Source organism: Microtus oregoni, unplaced genomic scaffold (assembly GCF_018167655.1).
Source record: "Microtus oregoni isolate MIOR12 unplaced genomic scaffold, Mior012 000025F_ref0000491, whole genome shotgun sequence".
NCBI lineage: Eukaryota > Metazoa > Chordata > Mammalia > Rodentia > Cricetidae > Microtus > Microtus oregoni.
Window position 1 is genome coordinate 11,232,160 of NW_024543084.1, and position 21,799 is coordinate 11,253,958.

The window sequence follows — 21,799 nt, forward strand, 5'->3', positions numbered from 1 at the left end:
AGAGGCCGTGGGTTTTTTTCCCCAATTTTATTTTTGTATTTATTGAGTGTGTATGTACGCTTATATATGTGAGCTATGGTTCATGGACAGAAGTCAGATGACAGCTTATAGGAATTGGTTCTCTCCTTGCACCATGTATGGGTCCCAGGAATAGAACTCAAGTCTATAGACACCTGCACCCAATGAGCTATTGTTACTAGGCCAAGGCAGCCTGTAACAACAACAACAAAAAAAAAAACCCAAGATGGATATTTGTCTGTCTCTGTGACGCCATCCGTTAAGTGAAATAAGGTGGAACACGATTGAAGAAGACACTATTGTCCATTGGCCTCTGCATACAGAAAAGTATGCATGAATGCATGCGCGCGCACACACACACACACACACACACACACACACACCCTCCAAAAGCTCAGAACAGCCCCTGGAGACCATGGCCTTCCCTGTCCCCTCAACCAGCCACTTGACCCTAAGGACAGAACCCAGCCTAGCATTCATGGCATTGCCCAAGCCCCACACCAGGGACTTCTTCTTCATCCACCTCTTACAAACTCCTTCATAGCCTGTTCCTCTCTTTCCCCAGCTTACATCCACTGCCCATCCATCATAGATAGACCCAACGCTGTCTCATACCGAACTGACCAACCTCCAGCAGAACTTTCGAGAACCAAATATGAACACATTCTTACCTTCTCATGACCCTCCCAAGGATGAAGGCACCCACATGACCACCTACTCACTGCCATGAATCCTTCAAGGCAGTAGCTTGGAGTTCCTGTCATCTCCCCTAAATACAGGGTGGTCTGCACCCCTGGCCTCAGCAACCACAGCCCCTACAGCCCTGAGCCTCCTCCCCACTATCCACTTGAGAAGTCATGCCTGTGTTTCCTCAGTCTGTCCCCAGAACCTACAGAACCCTCAAACGGAAAACGAGTTCTCACTCACCTCAAATTGGCATTAAGGGTCCACCTGTGCCCAACAGAGACAAGTATGATGCCCCAATTATATCATACAGCAAGGCACTCACTGTCAACCCCTCCCCTGGACAAAACATTATATAAGAAGGCAGTTTCCAGAGCTGGGGATGGGAAGCAACCAATCAGAGTGCTTACTGGGCGCCACAGGCTGTGATCCACAAGGGCCTGAGACTGGGGAGGGAGCCTTACCTAGTCCCACAGCAGTCCCCCTTCTATAGACACTGGGGTAGGTAGGAACCTTGGGCACAAGCACACAAGCCGAGGTCCACAGTGGGGCCAAGTCTGAGCTCAGGGTCCTTGTACTTCGGACCACCATGGGAGAAAACTCCACCCGAGTGTAAGGGTCCCTTAGACTCACATGAAGCTGCAGAGACAGGGGCAGCTTCTTCCCAGAGTCCCAACCATACATAGCCCAACACAAGTTCTGACCCAGCCGCAGAAAGGAAGTGGGCCCTTGTCCTCAGGGACCCAAGGGGCTGAGTGCAAACGTTTTAGTTTCCCCACCCCCACCCTGCACCCTGGCCTCTGGGTGTTAGTCCCACCCCAACCCCACTGCCTGCAAGCCACTCCCCAGTAAAAGTAAACACAAATGACTTCCCTGCTCATCTGTGCAATCTAGAGCCCTGTTCTCCCTGGGCCTGGCTGGCTAACAGATGTTTCGTTTAGCAGCTAAATTACCACAAAATACACCCAAGGAGATGACAGGCCAATTTCTCCCAAGGTTTATTTGCATGAAAAGGGAGGGAGTGATGTGTAGACATTCTATGTTCCTTTTTTTTGGGGGGGGGGGTTATTATACACATGAGTTGAGAGAGGGAGGAAAAAAGAGAGAGAGAGGGCTCCAACACATGAATTATGGATGGCAACGAAGGATACAAATCCCTCATCTTAGGAAGCAGAGGAGCCTCCCTCCCGGAGCGGGCACTAAGCCTTTAAGTGTGTGTTATGGAGCCAGTTTTCAGTGCCACATTCTGATGTGAACTCAAGCGGGTTCTCAGAGCTCAGCCTCAGTTTCCAAAGCTTTTCAAACTGTATCCCAAAGAGGCAGGGAAGACCCCGTGCTGTGCTGGGTCCACCTTACGACCACTCAGTGACTCATTAGAACCATCTTGGAAATCTCCAGAACTGTCCTGGACAGGCAGTACGGCAGGCATCTCGCTGGGTCCAAGGACTCGACAGAGGCAAGCACCTGGGCTGTGTCCTCAGTCGTGACGCACAATCCTAGCTGGATGGTCTACCTAGCTGCCCACCTATGAGGAAGAGGCCCAGGGGTCAGCTGACACGCCAAGAACCAGAAGACAAAGCCAAGGAAGACTGAGGGCTAGAGACTCTCTGCTGGGGACAGCAAGCTGTGGCTGTGACAGCTGGCCTCCTGCCAACGATGGCCATTTTCCATGCTACCTGGGAGGATCACAATTCATTCAGGAGGACCAGGTACCGTGTAGAGCCAAGTACCAGGGGGAGAGAAGGAGGAAAGACGAACCATTCAGCTGGACGAAGAAATGGGCTGAGCCGCGGCCCCCAGCTATTCCCAGAAGCCCAATCAGGAGGCCTCCTCCACGGCTGTCTGCCACCTGGGCAACCTAGCTTTCAACAGGGAGGTAGTCAGCATCCCCCAACAGAACGGACAAATCCTCATCCGCTAGCATCAATAGGACAGACAGCTCGGTGAGCAAAATGAGGTTCGCAGAGCCCTGAGCAGACACACACCCCAAAACAACCAGGGGGGCATGAATTACACTTCCCAGCCTAATAAGATACAGACAGGCACTGGGTCTGGGAGCAGCACATCACACTGACCTCCAGAACCCAGAGTCCTCCATGACTCAGTCCCACCTACCCTCATCCCAGGAACCTCACTCCTGGAAAGTCCACGGCACAAAGCAGCCAAGCCTTAGTGTGTGTCTGTGTGTGTGTCTGTGTGTGTGTGTCTGTGTGTGTGTGTGTGTCTGTGTGTGTGTGCACATGTGTGCACACACGTAACATACAACAGAGGTGAGGAGCTCACAGCCAAGGTTTATCACTCCCCACCCTCTGCTTACGATGCATTCTCAGCACCTGCTAAACAAACAAACCGGAAGCTCACGTGTCCCACCATCCAAATCTGCACCGTAAGTCTCAAACGGCCACATTCCCAAAAATGCCAAGGCAGGTCTGGGCTCCAGGGTGGGGTACAAGGACATTACGTCATAAACTAATCTCGGAAAAACTGAGATTCACTCAAAGAGCCACGTCATTATTAAAAGCAGTCACTGTCAGAGCTTGACCCCCCCAGGGGGGGAGGAGTGGGGGGGGAAGCGTGGGGGGGCAGACAGCTGCAGCTGGAGCAGCGGCTGCCTCGCTCCCACAGGAACGTGCCCCACCTCTAGGAGCAGCTGAAGAGGAGACTTGTCAACCAGAGCACGGAGCTCCGGCTAGGAGCTGAAGAGTCATTGGCAGGGCAGGGCGGCTCACCACGAGAGTAATTACACACACCAGACAGCAGCTCTGGGCAAAGGCAAGCTACTTCACACGCCATTCAAGTCTTCTTCCTACTCCCCCTAGGAGGCAAGTGGGAGACAAGATGATCCCTTTTCACAGTCGGAAGCACAGGGCCCCAGAGTTGCACCCACTGGGATACCCTTCCTTCTTCATCGTTTATGTGGAGTCTGGCCCCAGATCTTGGAAGGAAGGAGTTGGGAAGAGGGGCCTCTTGCTCTCTTCCTAAGGGAAGACAGACAGCTGGGGGAGGGCGCATGTAGCAGGTGCAGGCTGAGGGTGGATGACAGAGACAGCATTGAGGGGAAGCTGTCTCCAGGCTTCTAGAGATTGAGAGGGGAATCCTATGGAATTCCCAGACAGCTGCCCAGGGGCACCCACCCAACCTGCTCGGCAGGAATGCAGCCTCAGTGGGAGAAGGGGCTCAGACCTCGAGGAAGGCTTGTGGAAGGCTTGAGAAAGGCAAGAAGAGTTATCCTGTTATCCCAGCACTTGGCAGGCAGAGGCGGAAGAATCAGGAGTTCAAGGTCATCCTCAGCCACACAGCTATAAAAGGCTGCCTCAAATAAACAGATAAAACAACAGAGGGAAGAGGGTGGAAAGGTGAGCTTACCGGAGCTGGAAGCTGCCCTGCAACTGAATCAATGGGGGAACTGAGGCCTGGGGAAGCACAGCAGTCTGCTAGTCTCCACGACTGCCCTGCCTCAGACAGGCTTCTTGTGTGCTCTGGGGTGCAAACAAGCAAAGGGGAAGGGACATTTCAGGGTGGAGACGGGTGCCCTGGGTCAGCCTGTGTAGAGCAATATATCACCAAGAGGTACCAACAGCCCAGATCCATAAAGGAGTGTTTTCTTTCATCAAAGCAGCTGTGGCTCCTCCTCTCCCAACTGCCAAATGAATACATTAAGGACTGGATGGAAAGAAGGATAAGGAGTGAGAAGAACCTGGGCAAAGGAAAGGCGGGTCTCAGGACAGGGATGAATGGGCATAAGGAACCAGAGCCTTACACACACACACACACACCTCAGTGAGGGGGACATGTCATGTGGCTAGACTATACCTGTCCAGCTGCCTTTACACCAGGGAATATGATCCAATGGTCTTGGGCAGATTACCCTCTTACACAGTTGAGAGACAGGGAACCCATGATCTTATATGACCACAAACCTCTGCATCCCACTGAGGGTAGAAAACAAGATGGGGTTGGGGGGCGGGGGGGAAGGGTGAGGAGAAGAAGAAGAAGAAGAAGAAGAAGAAGAAGAAGAAGAAGAAGAAGAAGAAGAAGAAACATGATATTTGATAAAGAAGCAAAAAATATCAAATGGAAAAAAGAAAGCATATTTAACAAGTGGTGCTGGCATAACTGGATATTAACATGTAGAAAAATGAAAATAGACCCATATCTATTACAATGCACGAAACTCAAGTCCAAATGGATCAAAGACCTCAACATAAAGCCAGCCACACTGAACCTTATAGAAGAGAAAGTGGGAAGTACACTTGAACACATTGGCACAGGGAACCACTTCCTAAATAAAATCCCAGCAGCACAGACACTGAGAGAAACAATTAATAAATGGGATCTCCTAAAACTGAAAAGCTTCTGTAAAGCAAAGGACACGGTCAACGAGACAAAACAACAGCCTACAGAATGGGAAAAGATCTTCACTAACCCCACATCAGACAGAGGTCTGATCTCTAAAATATATAAAGAACTCAAGAAATTGGACACCAAAAGATCACATAATCCAATAAAAAAAAATGGAGTACAAACCTAAACAGAGAACTCTCAACAGAGGAATCTAAAATGGCTGAAAGACACTTAAGGAAATGTTCAACATCCTTAGTCATCAGAGAAATACAAATCAAAACAACTCTGAGATTCCATCTTACACCTGTAAGAATGGCCAAGATCAAAAACACTGATGACAACTTATGCTGGAGAGGTTGTGAGGAAAAGGGAACACTCCTGCGTTGCTGTGGGAATGCAAGCTGGTACAACCCCTTTGTATGTCAGTGTGACGATTTCTCAGAAAATTAGGAAACAACCTTCCTCAAGACCCAGCAATACCACTTTTGGGTATATATCCAAAGGATGCTCAATCGTGCCACAAGGACATGTGCTCAACCATGTTCATAGCAGCTTTGTTTGTCATAGCCAGAACCTGGAAACAACCTAAATGTCCCTGGATCAAAGAATGGATTTTAAAAAAAATGTGGTACATTTACACAATGGAGTCCTACACAGCAGAAAAAAATAACAACAGCTTGAATTTTGCAGAAAAATGGATGGAACTAGAAAACATTATTTTGAGTGAGGTAACCCAGACACAGAAAGAAAATTATCACATGTACTTACTCATAGGTGGTTTTTAAACATAAAGCAAAGAAAGCCAGCCTACAAACCACAATCCCAGAAAACTCAGACAACAATACGGACACTAAGAGAGACTTATATAGATCTAATCTACATGGGAAGTAGAAAGTAGAAAAAGACAAGATCTCCTGAGTAAATTGAGAGCATGGGGACCTTGGGGGAGGGTTAAAGGGGGAAGGGAAAAGGCAGGGAGGGGAGCAGAGAAAAATGTAGAGCTCAATAAATATCAATAAAAAAATGAAGAAGAAGAAGAAGAAGAAGAAGAAGAAGAAGAAGAAGAAGAAGAAGAAGAAGGGGAAGGGGAAGAAGGAGGGGAAGAAGGAGGGGAAGAAGGAGGGGAAGAAGGAGGGGAAGAAGGAGGGGAAGAAGGAGGGGAAGAAGGAGGGGAAGAAGGAGGGGAAGAAGGAGGGGAAGAAGGAGGGGAAGAAGGAGGGGAAGAAGGAGGGGAAGAAGGGGAAGAAGAAGGGGAAGAAGAAGGGGAAGAAGAAGGGGGGGAAGAAGAAGAAGAAGAAGAAGAAGAAGAAGAAGAAGAAGAAGAAGAAGAAGAAGAAGAAGAAGAAACAATGGGATGGGAGCCTCAGACCTCTAGGGTGCCAGTGCCAGCAGGAATAAGGCTCTGGAATCAAGAGGGGACAGCTAAGATGAAGCGTCTCATAGCAGTGAGACTCAAGAGGTGACTCAACACCACACAGCTCCTCTCATTAGCCAACAAATGAAGTCCTAAGTCACACTCCAAAGGCCACACCACCTGTGCCTGCCTGTGTGCTCCAGTGTAAGACAACTATGAGAATCAAAAGAGCTTCCCTGCAAATGCAGTGTAAGAGACACCACATTTAAAACAGAGACCAGTGGAGGGAGGGCTGGGGAGGCACAGGGAACAGAAAGGCAACTGGGGTACCTGAGGAGTACAGGCTTCTGATCCTGGAAGATCATTCCCAGCTCCTACCTCAGAACCCTCCCAATGCAGCCACCGAAAGGCTTGATGGGTAATACATGCCCTCCAAGGTGGCGACAGCAACGTTTTGAGAGGTCAGCTAATGAAAGAAGATGAGCAAGCAGCTCACCACACCCTAAGCAGATGGCAAAGGGGAGCGGGGAGTGGGGGTAAGTGCTGTGGTCCTGGAAAAGCCATGGCTTAGCAAGTGGAGGGACAGGGGACCCCATGACAGCACTGCCCCTACAACCAAAGGTGCGGAAAAGGAGCCAGGAGGGATAGTAACGGCTTCAGGTTTGAGTTGGCTCCAGAGCTGGAGCAGGCCTATAAAAATTCTTTTAATCCTTACACAAACTCTATAAAGAGTGGCAAACACACAGCACAGAACACTGTTTGTAGCCTGGTCTGTCCTTGTGAATCCGCGGCTGGCAGGCTTCAGGAAATCTCAGTCAGGTCTGGCCCAGGGTCAAGCAAGCCTCGGCACGGACCTGTCGCCTCCTCGCCACTGCAGAGTTTGCTATTCTTGTTTATCTTTTGGATCCAGAAGCCAAGACAGTGACAACTACAGAATACTATGCGGTCAGGGGGCCCCTGGGTGCTCAGGGAAGGGGGAATCACAGGCAGAGTGTAAACTCAGCCTTGCTGGGGGGAGGGGGTTGGCAGGGGATGACTAGGGCCAAGCAAGAGGCCCTGAGTTGACTCAGTTCTGTTGGGTCTGTTAGCAGCTGAGTGGGAGGAATCTCAGCTCCAAGTCTGCAAGGGATGTAGGGGTACCCGATCTACAAAGCCCTCCTCCCAGGTCCGGATGGTCCTCACAGCTGTGACTTCCCTCTGCTACCTTCAATCAGTCCTCAGCCAAACTCTATTCAGTGGCTCTCACAAAGCCCTCTCAGAGAATGAGGAAGCAAGGCTCAAAATCAACAGTCAAAAAGATATATTATCTGCAAGAAGTGGTACGGCAGGAATCAGACTTGGGCTAAGAGGGTCCAGGGCTCCACTGGTATCCACCTAGAGACATGCCTGCAGCCACACCCTGCCCAAGTGCCCAGAATGGAGCCGCCAGTAGGTCCCCAGTAGTCTGCATAAGGTCAGCTCTGTGTGAGTGGGTGGGGTCTAGGATCCCAGCCCTGGGAGAAGGAGCGGATGTGGCAAGGCTATACTCCACAGAGGATGTTGACAGGCGGGAGGAGTGCACAGGAGACTTCCGTGTGCAGAAACACAAAGGCAAGAGTCACAGCTACTCCTGGCAGACAGGAGCCCAGTGAAGACAGTGAAGTGCATTGCCCTGAGCCCACACTCCCCAGCAGGCCCCAGCCGCGCCCTTAAACTCCTGCTTGTTTGCTGGTGTGGCGAAGCTGAAACATCTGGGCACATGAACTTCCCAAGAAACACAAGAAGGCAAGAGGTCACCATCACCTGACCAGGAGGCCAGCCTGAAGGCCGTATGGGTAGCAGGGTCCAGCCCCAGCTTCCTGCCAGCTTCCTTCTCTATTCATCAGGTCGTCATACAGAGGTATCTCTGCAGCCCAATGCCCAATGGCAGATGTTTGGTAAATAGGGTTGAGTAAGTGACCAGGTGAGTCCCCTCCCCACCACCTGGAAACAGGTAAAGGATAGGCCAGAAAGCCATGTAGCCAGGATAGAGGCTGCTAGGTCAGCCAGCTCTGAGGCCACCTTTGGATTCAGTCACTGACTTTCTGGCATCCCACCCCCCCCACCAGCCTGAGGACCTTGCCAAAAGTCTTGCAGGCTCGCCAGCAGAGTCAGGACAGAAGACAGTGGAGTTCAGAGGCAGGAGGCCTGACCTAACTGGTGAGAAGTGTGGGTCCCCACACAGCTGTAGGACCTCAGCTGACCCCTCACCTCTTCTTCCCTCAGCCATTAAAAAGACCCGAGCCACCCAGCTCAGTGCCTGGGTGGTCAAGAAATGAATGCGCCCTGGAGGGCTAGAGAAATGGCTCAGCAGTTAAGAGCACTGACTGCCCTTCAGAAGGCCTGGGTCCAGTTCCCAGCATCCACATGGAAGTCCACAACTGCCCTCAATTCCACATCCTCTTCTGGCCTCCACATGCACCAGATGCACACAAATGGTTTAAAAACAAATCAATGGTTTTAAAAATAAATAAATAAATTCACAGGACAGAGCTGACAGCTCTCGCTCACCAGTCTACAGCCCCCATGCTGGCCAAAGCAAAAGAGCCTACCCTCAAATGCTACTTCCCCAGGCTACTGGGGTCCTGCCCTGGTTGGTCTCCCCCACACCCAATCTCCAACTGGCCCTGAGACAGGCCGCCAGTCCTGTGATGTTCCAAACTGCCCATCTCTCCAAGGCTCAGCTTATTGCCTGCAGCCAGGGGAACACACCTGCCAGGCAGTGAGGATAGACACAACCAATGGCCTCACTTGGGTCACCAGCATCCCACCCACCCGTGTCTTGCCTACCTCTGGGATATAGATTCATGGAGAACCCCATGATCTAGGAAGAGGCACAGGGTGGAGGAGCCTCCAAGCTGCTGTCTACACCACGCCCCCTCTCTGGATAGCCCCTATCTCAGGGTGAGCTACAAAAAGCATCCCGTTTTCAAGCACCATCTCTTCCGGGAGGCCCTCTCCCATCCCCCCTGGCTAGTTGCAACCCAGCCACTCTGGGCTGAGGGCTGGTGCAACTCTGAAACACACTAACAGCAGAAATGATGTGTGTTCATCTCCTGCCCATCCAGTCCAAAACTTCCTGCCCAAGAAGCCACAGAAACAGAGCAGAACGCCCTTTCGGTCATCTCAGACTTCACCCAGGAACACAAGACCAGAGGAGCCTCCTCCTCAGGTGGCCTGCAGCTGGGCACTGGTGGGGAGGGAAGGAGGCGGGAAAGGAAGGTAGCTGTCCAATGCGGCACAGATCTGGGTACCACGGGAGTAAGCAGCAATAAAATAAGGCAGCCAAGCCTGCTGCCTGGCATACATCTCCCACAATATCCTCCTGAGAGTCTAGGGGTGAGAGGGCTGCCATCCTATTTCAGGTAAGGAAACCGAGTTCAAAGGACCCTCACCAGACTGGCTTCCACATCGAGGACACTTTACTGAGGGCTCTAACTGACCTCGAGGACCGAGGTCATCAGGGAAACAAGAAAAAAACAGGTCAGCATTTTGCTCTTGTCCAGCACTTCCTGTTAGACAAGCTTGTCAAGGGTTTTTGGCACAAAATGAAGTATGGAGACCAGCAGCAAAGAGCAGGACAGAGAGGAGCCGGTGTGGGGTGAAGGGCCCCATCGGGCCCCTCTCCAGTCCCCGCCCCCCAATCCTCTGACCTGACCTGGGGAGATATGAAAGCAGGACAAAAAGAAAGGGTAAGGTTGGAGAGGGACTATCTGGTACCTGACCAGGAAGTGGGAAGCCACAGGAGGCAGCCAGAGGCTTAGTTCAAGCACCAGGTGCCCGAGAGATACCTGACACCAGGTGAGCCTCAGGATAGGGAAGTGCAAATGGGCTGAAGGACCAGCTGGACTCCGGGAACTGCTGGGAAGGTGTGTCTTAGGTTTCTACTGCTAAGATAAACAAAACACCGTGACCAAAAAACAACTTGGGTTTATTTGGCTTACAGGTTATAGTCCATCCTCGGTGGAAGCCAAGGCCGGAGCCTGAAGGTAGGAACTGAAGCAAAGCTCACTGAGTAGATCCCCTTGGTTTGCTCAGCCTGCTTTCTTAAACACCCCGGGACCACCGCCCAGGGATGGCACTGCCCACAGAGGGCTGACCTGGACCATCCAATGTCAGTCATTAATCAAGAGAAAAACACACTACAGGCTTCCCTGCAGGCCATCTGACTGAGGCATTTCCTCAACTGAGAGTCCTTTTCCCAGATGACCCTAGCTTGTGTCAAGTTGAGAAAGAAACCAACCAGGGCAGAAGGGAATGACCTGAAGCAGAGGTCAGCAGGCCCTGGGACTCTCAGTTCCCCATGTATAGATGCTGATTTTTTTTTTAATTTATTTTGGTTTTTTGAGACAGAGTTTCTCTGTGTATCCCTGACTGCCCTGTATCCTCCTGCCTCTGCCTCCCAAGTGCTGGGATTAAAAGCCTGGTGGATGCTGGTCTTACAAGTCCCAACCCTTGGTCTTACATGACTTGCAGTAGCGATAAACCCTAGGGCTCTGTATATGTTAAACAAGTCCTCTATCACTAAGCTATATTCTTAGCCCCTATACTCTCTAAGACAGAGTCTCAGTAAGTAGCCAGACAGCCTTAAAGTTGTGATCCCCTCCCTCAGCATTTCAAGTAACTGGTATGTCAGGCCTGTGCCAGCGTACATCCTACAAGCTAAGGAAGGTAGGGGAGAAAGAAAGAGAGAGAGAGAGAGAGAGAGAGAGAGAGAGAGAACGAACTGTGGTGCTAGGGATGGAACCCAGGGCCTGGCAAACGCCACCAAGCTACATTCTCGGCTCCTAATAAAAGTTATATTTTAAGGGCTGAAATGAATACCTTATAAAATTCAAACTTCTAACTCCATAAACATATTGTACCGGAGCACAGCCTGGCTCTCAGTTCAGAGACCAGGAACAGCTACAGCTTCCTGCTACAAGGGCAGAGTTGGGGGGGTGGGTACAACAGAGGCTACCTGGCCCATGAGGTCTAAAATATTCCCATTTAAGTTGACAGAAAACACTGATTACCCTGCTCCAGGAGAAAGATGGATGGCCAGGCTATGGTGTGGGAGAAAAAGATGTTTTCAAGGAATGTGGGGAGGGAAGCCAGGTAAGGGGAGGGGGCCTAACTGGGGAGATTATGACCTGCACCCGCTTAACACAAGGTCCTGTACATCAGCCACCAGCCCCACCCACCCACCCAGCCCGTCACTCTGCACTGTCTCTGTTCTGAGTTTGTGCTCCTGGACCCACAGACATCTTCTGGACACAGAGACAAAAGGAACGGGTCAGGTGACAAAGGTTTTCTCATGAGTGTCTTCAAAAGAGGCATCAGGGGGGCTAGAGGAATAGCTCCGTGGTTAAGAGAACTTGCTCTCACACAGGCCAGCTGCAACGCCCACTCCAGAAGATCAGACACCCACTCTGGCCTCCACAGGCACCTGTACACATGGGCATACACACACACATAAGTAAAAAAACAAACAACAATTTTTCAAAAGAGAGATCACATTGCCAACTGCCCAGAGGCCCCAAGGCTTCTGAAAGGATAAGCGCTTCCTTCGGGGTAGGGACATCTTGGATTACCCAACCCCCAAAGCAAGAAAGAACTCATCTGAGAACTAGGGTTGGAGGGAACACTTTCCTTGTCAGGTCCCTCACAAGTAAGGGCACAGCCTGACAGCTCCCCGCCCCCCATTCCCAGCTCACTGAGCTTATGTCCCCAGGGAGCAAAGCAGGGACAGGCATTTCTTCACAAAGGCCTCCAACTTGGCCCTCAACTGCCTCTCACAAGCACCCTGGATAGCAAGCAAGCCAGGTTATTTTTTTTAATTGACAAACACTACACAAACAGTTCACGCCAGTGCTGAGCGTGTCTGCCCTTCAGCAGACGCTGCTTGATGTTCGCACGGTCTGCTGGGCAGATATCAGACCCAGGCCTAGGGGCGATGTTGCCTGAAGTCCTGCACTTGAGTTCTCAGCAAGACCCAGACACTGCAGCCGCCCTGAGCATCACAAACAGTGCCATGCAGACACACTAGCACCCCCGAATCACTTCTCCCACTTTGTTCCCACTACCTGTGCCCCAAGGAGTCCTTCAGACACTCCACGCCCCTCACCTTCCCTGCAGGAAGCTGGGTTCTATACATCTCAACCCCAAAAAGATTTGACTTTCACCCTCTCAGGGGTGTTCTGCGAAAACTGCATAACCTAAGTAAAATATATCATTAAAATTAGTGTTACAGAGTAGGCAAGATGGCTAAGGGGGTAAAGGCGCTTGTTGCGCAAGCCTGGCGACCTGAGCTCTATCCCTGGAACACAGCAGGTAACTGTAGAAGGAGAGAACCACCTCCACAAAGTTGTCTCCATACACACACAGTGGTATGCCTACCCACATGCACGCCATATACACACATAATAATAATAATAATAAACAACTTTGTTCCAGGAGTGGTGGAGCACGCCTTTAAATCCAGCACTCAGGAGATAGAGGCAGATGGATCTCTGTGAGTTCGAGGCCAGTCTGGTCTAGACCGTGAGTTCCAGGGCAGCCAGGACCATACAGTGAGACTGTCTCCAAAAGAAAAGAGCAGAGTTGGGGGAGAGGGGATTTAAATTACTATTAAACATTTGTTACTTTTGTTATGACCACCAAGAATGTATACATCTAAAGACCTTTTTATCACGTGTATGTGAGAGACAGTGTTTGTGTATGGCGTGTGTGTGTGTGTGTGTGTGTATGTGTGTGCAGTGTGTGCGTTTTCATGTATCCAGCTACCTGCAGAGGCCAGTAAAGGATGTTGGATCCCCAGGAGCTGGAATAATAAGCCCTTGTAAGCCATCCCACACAGGTGCTGGAATTCCAACTCAGGCGCTCTTAACCACAGAACCATCTCTCCAGTCCTAGTAAACCTAGATAGAACTCAGCATTGGCAGCATTAACATATATAGAACACAAATACGCACAGAATGCGTGCATACACAGACATGCACAGACACACATATACATGTGTGCTTTCACATGCATCTACCCAGGTAATCTTTAAGAAGACCCAGGAGTCCTAGGCACAGCCTTCCTCATCTTGGTCTCTGTAGACCCCTCGCCTACCAAGGAACTACATCCACTGAAGCAGAGGCCAACTCCTGAGCTAGGACAAAGGAACACGCAGATGAGCCTAGAACATCTTGTGCCAGCAAGTCAGCGATGCTCCCAGAATGACTGGGAGTGTGCCAGAGATATACAGACGCCAACCTGGACCAGTTCCCACTGTCGCCTCAGACAATGTGAGCACCGAGGTAAATAATGGTTGTAGCAGATTAGAATAAAACAGGAAACATAACCCATGCTGGGTGGGAAGACAGAAAGAAGTGGGGAGAGGAGAGAGGGAGAGAGGAGAGGGGGAGGGAGAGGCGAAATCAATATTTACCTCTTCTCAAAGCCCTCCTTAAAACCTAGGTTCCCCAATAACCAAGTAGTTAAACTCCAACATCCCCAGTCAACAGGCAAGGGTGAGCCTTGGGCCACCTGCTGTGTAGCAGGTACACAGCCTGAGTCTAATCCTGAGGCATCAGGCAAACCCAAATCCAGGGAGCCTACACCCTGGCCTAGAGACCAATGAAAGAAGGTCTGGAAGAGGCTTAGGGCAGAGAGATGAAGCTGAAGATCCCAGGTCACCTCTGCCAGAAAGGACTTAAAAAGGACACCTGGGTGGCTTGCCTGTAGTCACTGCCTCTGATACAGACAGCTGTGCTGTAGTGACAGCATGCACATTTGTTGGAATGCACTGGACGTTAGGGGCATGAGTACCCTCAGAGGTCCACAAGGAAGTGGTATGAACTACGCAATGGCCAGGAGTCAGAGCCATTCTCAGAATGGAAAAGTGCCAGGCTTGAGGCTGGAAAGATGGCTCACTGGTTAAGCCACACTTGCTGTTTTTCCAGAGGACCCGAGTTTGGTTCCCAGCACCCACATCATCAGGCAACTCAAAATTGGCTGTATGTAACTCCAGCTCCAAGGGACTGAATACTCTCTTTTGATCTCCAGGACATCTGTACTCTTGCACACACACACACACACACACACACACAAAACCATGAATAAATCTTTTTTAGTCTGCCTGGCTTCCTTGAGAATCAGCTTTCCCTTCTCTTCTTCCCCAAACCCCTATGTCTTGAGTCTCACCCTCTCCAACAGAATCTCCACTCATACACTCAAGGAACTGGGTATCTGTCCAACGGCTTCTTTCTCAATCAGAAAACATTTCATCCATACCCACTGGCTGCCCTGGCTTGCCGAGACTTCATGGGAACACCGGCCAGCCTGCTCCCCTCCTGCTCCTCCCACCCCTGTGACATGGAGCCAGGCAGAGGAATTATTCCTTGAAGAAAAGTAAAAGGGAAGAATGTCGCTCTGCACGGGAGGCCAGGCTGAAGGGAGTCAGCAAGGATGCAGCCCTGCCTGGAGAGGATTACATCCTTGAGGACCCAAGACCACACTCGGTGGCAACACCCTTCATGATCTAAATCCCCAGGACCTGAGTCCAGGTGAGCAGGTGGCAAGGGGTTTTCGTGGGAAGACAGAGTGTGGAAAGTACAACACTAGAGACATGCACCTGAGCAGAGTTAGCCCAGAACAAGGCTCAGGACAGGAAAGGGCAGTCAAGGAAGATTCCTGGAAGAGGAAGAGGCCCCTAAACCAGCTGAGGTAAAGAACCAAGCTGGAGCTGGGCAGTGGTGGCACATATTTTTAATCCCACTTGGCAGGCAGAGGCAGGCAAATCTCTGAGTTCTAGGTCAACCTGATCTACAGAGCAAATTACAGGACAGCCATGGCTACACAGAGAAACCCTGTCTCAAACAAACAAACAAAAAGAACCAGAACCAGGCTGGAAGGAGGTGAGTAAGTAAACTTGTGATGGGCACAAAAGGAAAAACACAGGGAAGAGACAAACAGTACCAGGTGGGAGGGTCAGGGGAAAGGGGGGAGCATGGAGGACATGGAGGTCCCTTGGAGGTAAGCCAAGGTATTCAGAGATCTATGCTGGGTCCCTGCAGCAGACAGACCATCGATGTCCTAAAGGGAGAAGGCCATCAGAGTGCTACAAACATGTCAGAGGTAGGTGAAAGAGGCCCCTCTTTAAGAGGCCTCCCCAGAGTAAACATGTGGATTGTCACAGTTGACACAGGCACCCTGGGGAACTCACACTGTGGCCACTTTGACTCCACTAGGTCCCTTCCAGGGATCAATAACTAGTGTCCATACCTAATTAGCTTAATTAAGCCCAAAGTGGCTTCCAGGCATTGGAGTAAAACAAAGTACATCCTGTTCACCCAAGAGTTCACAACAAAGCAGGCAGGCAGTGTCTCTCCAGGACCACTGGCACACAAAAGATGCTTAATAAATGCCTATTGCCAGGTCTGCGTGCTGGTATATTCCCTTCATCTCAGCACTTGGGAGGTAGAGGCAGGCAGGTGTCTGGGAGTTCCAGGTCAGTCTAATCTACCAGTCCATGTTACGGTCAGACCCTGTCTCAAAATAAAATAAATAAATAAAGCCATTATGCTCCCCTAGATCCACCAGTCCAGCTGAGATAAACTCAAAGTGAGATGGGAACTCTGAGTCTTGAAGATTTACCAGGAAGCCATGTGGCCTTCAAGGAATGGGGGACATCAGAGACCAATGATCTGGACATGACAAGCAGAGAGAAAGGAAATGCACTCTCGGACCTTGCCAAATGACCCAGCTGACTCCCCCATAGAGGATCCAGATGTCCAGGGAAACCAGGCATGCTCCTACTATCACCCCAGAGAGCCCACAGGTCCCAGAGAAAGCCCAGAGAAGTCAGCGAGGCTGCAGGTCAGCTGAGGGGAGTCTTGAAATCACCCTTTCTTTAGGAAGATATGCATACACAAGCTAGTTAGTTATGTCACGTACCATCTGGGTGACTTGGGCACATCTGTGGACCTCTCTGAGCTTTCACTATTATCTACAAATCAGAGGTGGTACACCACTCTACAGATTGCGTCTAGACCAAGGCAGCCCCAGAAAGGGCAGCTGTGATTCCTTCTGTGCTCCAGCAACCACAAACCGAGATAACATCTTCTTCCCCGCATATCAGAAATGTGAGCTTCCCTGTAGCAAAGAGCAAGCACCCAGAGAGAAGTCTCGCCCCAGCCCCTGTACAGCCAGCCCTGGCAACGACTGTTGTTTCTTTCCTTATGAATATACACACAGGGCCATGAAGCTAAACTTGGCCAGATACCGTGAAGGTTCAGAGAGCACCTGCAATGTGGAGACCGTGGGACAGACCAGCCTACACAAAATGACAAGCGAGAAGACAAGACCAACCCTCTGAGCTGGTATCTAGTCGCCAACAATTGATGTCGACTAGAAATTTCCAACACAGGGACTGTGTACCCTGAGGCCTGCACCAGCCAGCACCCTTCATCCCATCCAGCCCAAATCACAGGAACCAGCCACTCCCCAATCAGGCACAGCCCCTCCCAATCTCCCTGCCAATCAGCCTCACTCTCTTAACCCCACCCCCACCCCCGGTCAGGCTCGACCCTACAGACCGGTGCAGAACCTGTCAGAAGCAAGCCAGCCTTAGCCTCCAGCAGTTCAGGGTCAGCCCAAGATCCAGCTGTGCGCAGGAGGAGAGGGGAGTCAAGATCCAGCTGTGTGCAGGAGTTGCCCCCTCCCTTTCCTTTCTCGAGTCGTGAAAGAGGTTAAGAACTCCGCAGTCTCCCCGTCATAACGTGGAAGGTAGAGGAACGACACACACACATCGAGATCTCTTTAAAGACCTCTCACCCTTGGAGCGTGCCATTTGGGCACATTGTCACGCTGACCTTTCGGGACTCTAGCTGCAACCGTCCGTGGCTCTCTGGGCTGCTGGGGTATTACTAATAGTAGAAGAACCACCCCCTCTCTTTCCCTTCTGGGGCTCTCCTTTGTCAAACGGGAAATAGCTGGCCCCATCTCTTTGGAAAGGCAGGCACAGCCAAAGGGCAGAGGCTTTAAGGGGGAGGGGTGGAACCCGCCAGAATATTGGGATCAGTGACTCTCACAGACTCCCACCCCGCCCCCAGACACCGCGGTTCCCGAAGTCCGGGTAGAGAATACCCGGCGTCCACTTGGAGTTGCGAAGTGGGCGGGTCGCACCTGGACAGCACTGGCTGAACCAGAGCTGTCTTGCTCTTCCGTCCGCCTGCCAGGATCCCTTTAACGAGCGATCGGGCGGGGGATCCGGGACCCCCGGAAGGCAGGCCACATGCCTCGAATCTCCTTAACTCTGGGTCAAGTTTCTTTCAAGGAGCCAAGAAAAGCAGCTCCAGTCAGCGGAGTGGACGTGTTCCTGACTTGCCCTGCCCTGCCCTGCGGCCACACGCGTGTCTCGGCCTCCACAAAGGCCACACTAGAGCGACGGCCGAAGTGGGGGGCGGTGAGGAGACGAAGGGGACTCCCTCCCAGAGGCCCTCCAGGAAGGCCCCGAGGCAATTCGCTCCGGGCTGGGGTCCCGGAGGAGGCGCAGTCCAGAGAGGGGGCGGCGCCCGGCCCTCCCGCTCCCTTCGGCCCGCGCACCCCGCCCGGCCCGGCCCCTTCGCCGCGCCCTGGGCCAGCGCAGCCACCGCTCCAGCTCGTCCTCCATTGGCTCCGGCCGCTAGGCGCGCAGCCCGAGGACGCGGCCCCAGCGTGGCATTCACCGGGTTCGAAGGGACACTCGGGGACCCGGGCCTTAGAGCGAGACTGCAGTGCTGGGCGCCACGCCGAGACTGGAGTCATTCTCCACGAGGCAGAGCAGACCCGGGAGCCGGCGCACACTAACGGTCCCCGTGGCGGTAGTGGCGTGCCCTAGGCTTGGGAGACTTTGGCCAACTTCGCGCCTTCGCCGCTCGCTAGAGCGGGAAGCGGAGACAGGGACGAGCCCCCCTCTGCACTGGCCCTTGAACCAGTCGCTCGGACCAGGGCGCCAGGGCCTCTCGCGGCCGCCACCTCGGCGCTCCAGTCAGTTTGCCCCGCAGCTCACACGCCCGGACCCTCACCTGGGACATCTGCGGCCTGAAATTGATGTCCTTCAGATCGATGGAGCCGGGGGAGAGGTTGTGCAGCAGCTGGCACAGCAGGACGCCGTCGCGCAGCGCCTGCGCCAGGTCGAAGACCACCGCCGAGGGCCACACGACACGGTGGTTGGGCGGCAGGACCTTGCAGTCGATGAGCCAGCGGCCGCATTGCCGCCACTGCTCCATGGCGCCTGCGGCGCCCGTGCGCTCGCCGCCGCGGCCGCTGGACCAGCTCTCTCAGGGCAGCGCTCTGGCTAAAGTGCGGTGACCGCGGGGCATCCCGCCCGCCCGCGCGGGGCTAGGCGGCCGGGGCGGGGCTTCGCGCAGGCCGCCCCGGGTCCCCGCTGCGCGGCCGCGCGGCCCTCCTCTTCCTCCTCCTCCTCCTCGGGCTACTAGCGGGCAGTCGCTCCCGCCCACGTGCGGCCACCAGGCGTTCGCGGGGCAGCGCGCCGGGTACCCCCTTCACACACACAAGTCCGCTTGGGCTCCGGTCCGGGCTCCACGCCTCCTGCTGCTGCAGCGCTCCTCGATCCGCCCCTCTGGGCGCCGCATTCTGTGCTCGGGGTGCCCCACACCGGCCACCGCTCCTGCCCCGCCCGAGACAAAGGCGCAGCGGGTCGCTCGCTCCGTGCGTCCGGCGCCTGGACTGCCGGCGCCGCCGTCGCTTTGTTCGCCCGGCCCGCGGGCTCTGCGATCCTCGCGGGGCGCTGGGACTCTGAGGCTCAGCAGCTCCCGGGCGCTGGGGATGCAGGGGGCGCGGCCACGGCCGGGCGGGGCCGGGGGCGGAACTGGCATCCTCGCCGGCACCTCCCACGCGACCCAAGCACCGCCTCCAACCCGCCCTCCCACTTCCTGTCCCGGGGCCGCCAGCGAAAGTTGGGGAGGGCGGGGCTGTAGCGCAGGCTCTGGGCTGGCGACTTTCCGTTAGGTGCACGTGGACCCAGGCCGGCAGTCTCTCCTGCAGAGTGAGGAGGTTTCTGTACCTCGTTAGAGACTAAAAGGTGACCCCTGTAGCGCGCCGCCCTTGTATGGACCTCTGCAAAGACAGACCAGGGAACGCTCATCCAGCTGGGCTACACAATCACGCCCCTATGGCCCCATCAATCTGGTTAATGAGCTCAAGTCTTCCAGAGTACGCTTCCAGTCTAATGTCCTTGTCAGGATCCGCAGGACATCCCCTCTTCCGAAGAGGGAAAGAGGAAAAAAATCCTTCACTTGCGGTCACGAGCACCCCCTCCCTAGATTCCCTGGTAAGAGGTGCTGGTAGGATCGACAGTATGGTGTCCTGAGGACATCGTGACAGTGGGAGAGACTTCAAAGCATCAATAACTGATTTTGCAATTGGAATTACTTTGCTGCGGACTCATCTATCAGGACCCGTGAGTTCTTGGTAAAGGGAACACCACAAAGCCCAGCCTTCTCGGAAACTGGTGTCCTGGAAGGGAGCTGGGAGAAAGGGGAGTGGCCAGCTCACCAGAGCCTCCTGATTTGATCTTCTGTGGGCTGGTCATCATTATGTCGGTCGCTGCGTCTCCCTCAGTTTACCTAGCCCAGGGCAGGATGGCAGATCCCACCTCGATGCACACACCAAGCCTGTCACCTGCATCCAGGAGCGTCATCTCTGGAATGGCCTCTGCAGGAAGTCAGTTCATCCCTTCCCCACCTAAAGAGGAAGCTTGAAACCTCATACTAGGGGTCAAGAGAGGCGCCAGAGTCAGGTTGAATAACTGGCTAGCTCCTGCCTAGGTACCACTTCATCTCTGAATAGCCTCAGAGAAAGGACCTGCTGCAGGGAGGTAGGGAGAGGATTAAATCATCCAAAGCACAGGGCCACAGGCAGACCCTCCAGCATCTCCCTAAAAGTCATTCAGTACCCTTCAACACATGGGGGTGGGGTATGAAAGCAGAGCACCTCGCTAATCCTGGTCCCTTCATGCCTGGGCGTCTGTACCCAGGGAGCTCCTTTACAGGAAAGAGATCTTTACCCTCCCTGACCTCAACCTTCCCGCTTCATCAGGAAACTCACCATGACCAGACTAGGTCTGGGACAGACTACTCTGAGAGTCAGTCAGACGTTCATCTGCCGCCCCCTGGTGGTCTTAAGAGCAGTAGCAGCTGACCGTCCATAGGCTCCCGGAAAGCGGGCTGCCTTTGAGGGGCTGTAGTGCAGAGCCTTAGCCTGTCAGTCTCGCAAGTAAAGAGATCTAGGACTCCTGGCACAAGTGGTCCTGCACCAATCTTGTGCCTCTATGGTACCCAATTCCTTGTCTGGATATTGGGGGTGTTCACTTGTCCTGTGTATTTTTTTTTTTTTTTGGTTTTTCGAGACAAGGTTTCTCTGTGGTTTTGGAGCCTGTCCTGGAACTAGCTCTTGTAGACCAGGCTGGTCTCGAACTCACAGAGATCCGCCTGCCTCTGCCTCCCTAGTGCTGGGATTAAAGGCGTGCGCCACCACCGCCCGGCTTTGTCCTGTGTATTTGATGGAGACCTTGGGAAGCTCTACAGGGAAATAAGAGAAGGGATCAATGACGGAAAGCTGGGTGGAAAGTGTTCCAGATGTCTGTTGTGCTGTGTAGGTCAGACTGCATGGGCTCAAAACAACTTGCAGAGTGCTGATAAAGGGGATAATGTTCCTCCGTGTTCTACCTCACCCACTCTCCCAGCCCCAGGACTGTTTGCCAGGACTCTCCTCCGAACATGTCCCGGAAACAAGAGAACCTCCCCGGCTTTGGAGATGAGCTCTGTGAAAGCCACTTCTGCTGAATTCCAGTGACCAGTTCTGAGGTGATCTGAGCAGATGAAACCCTGAGGGGCTGCCAACCCTAGCCACATACCCAGGATGCAGGAGGAGGGCCATGGACTGAGCATGCGAGAGGTTGCAGAGAGGCGCCTGGAAGGGTTCAGCAAAGCTTCTGGAAGTTGACCGTCCTGAAAACCATGCTTTGGAGGCTGGGGGCTGACAGGAAGGCACAGGTGCCGGAAGCTAAGGCAAGGATCAACAGAGCCTGGGCCCAGAGTCCCTTCTAAATCACAAGGGAACAGAGTATCTCTTGTACTCCCAGGCATTGGCTGGTCGACGGTAGCAGCATCTCTGATGGACTCTGGTGTGAATTTTCTGCGCATCCTACCTGCCTGCAAGTTCAAGAACCCACATTCAGATTCTGAGCACGCCTAGCTCTGCCGCCACCAGAGTTCAGGTTCCTCCCTCGAGTTCTTCAACAGCCTGTTTCTGCCTTGCCCTTCAGTCTGCTCTTCATAGTCAGCAAAGATCTAGCTAAATCTAGATGCAACCCTGCCACTCTGCCACCTCAAAGCCATTTTGTGGAACTCA

General features: G+C 53.0%; 1 protein-coding gene across 6 annotated transcripts in view; it reads right to left on the reverse strand.

Annotated features, from left to right (window-relative positions):
* Nucleotides 1–19,195, reverse strand: part of Vav2 (vav guanine nucleotide exchange factor 2) — a 174,363-nt gene extending 155,168 nt beyond the window's left edge. For 3 of the 6 annotated variants that reach the window (XM_041674465.1, XM_041674466.1, XM_041674464.1), the window contains exon 1: nucleotides 18,451–19,194. In XM_041674465.1, the coding sequence (XP_041530399.1) occupies nucleotides 18,451–18,654 (204 nt within the window). In that variant the 5' untranslated portion in view covers nucleotides 18,655–19,194. Of the gene's footprint in view, nucleotides 1–18,450 lie in introns of all 6 variants that reach the window. The other 3 variants (XM_041674463.1, XM_041674468.1, XM_041674470.1) reach the window with 3 other exon arrangements.
* Nucleotides 19,196–21,799: the final 2,604 nt, after the last annotated feature.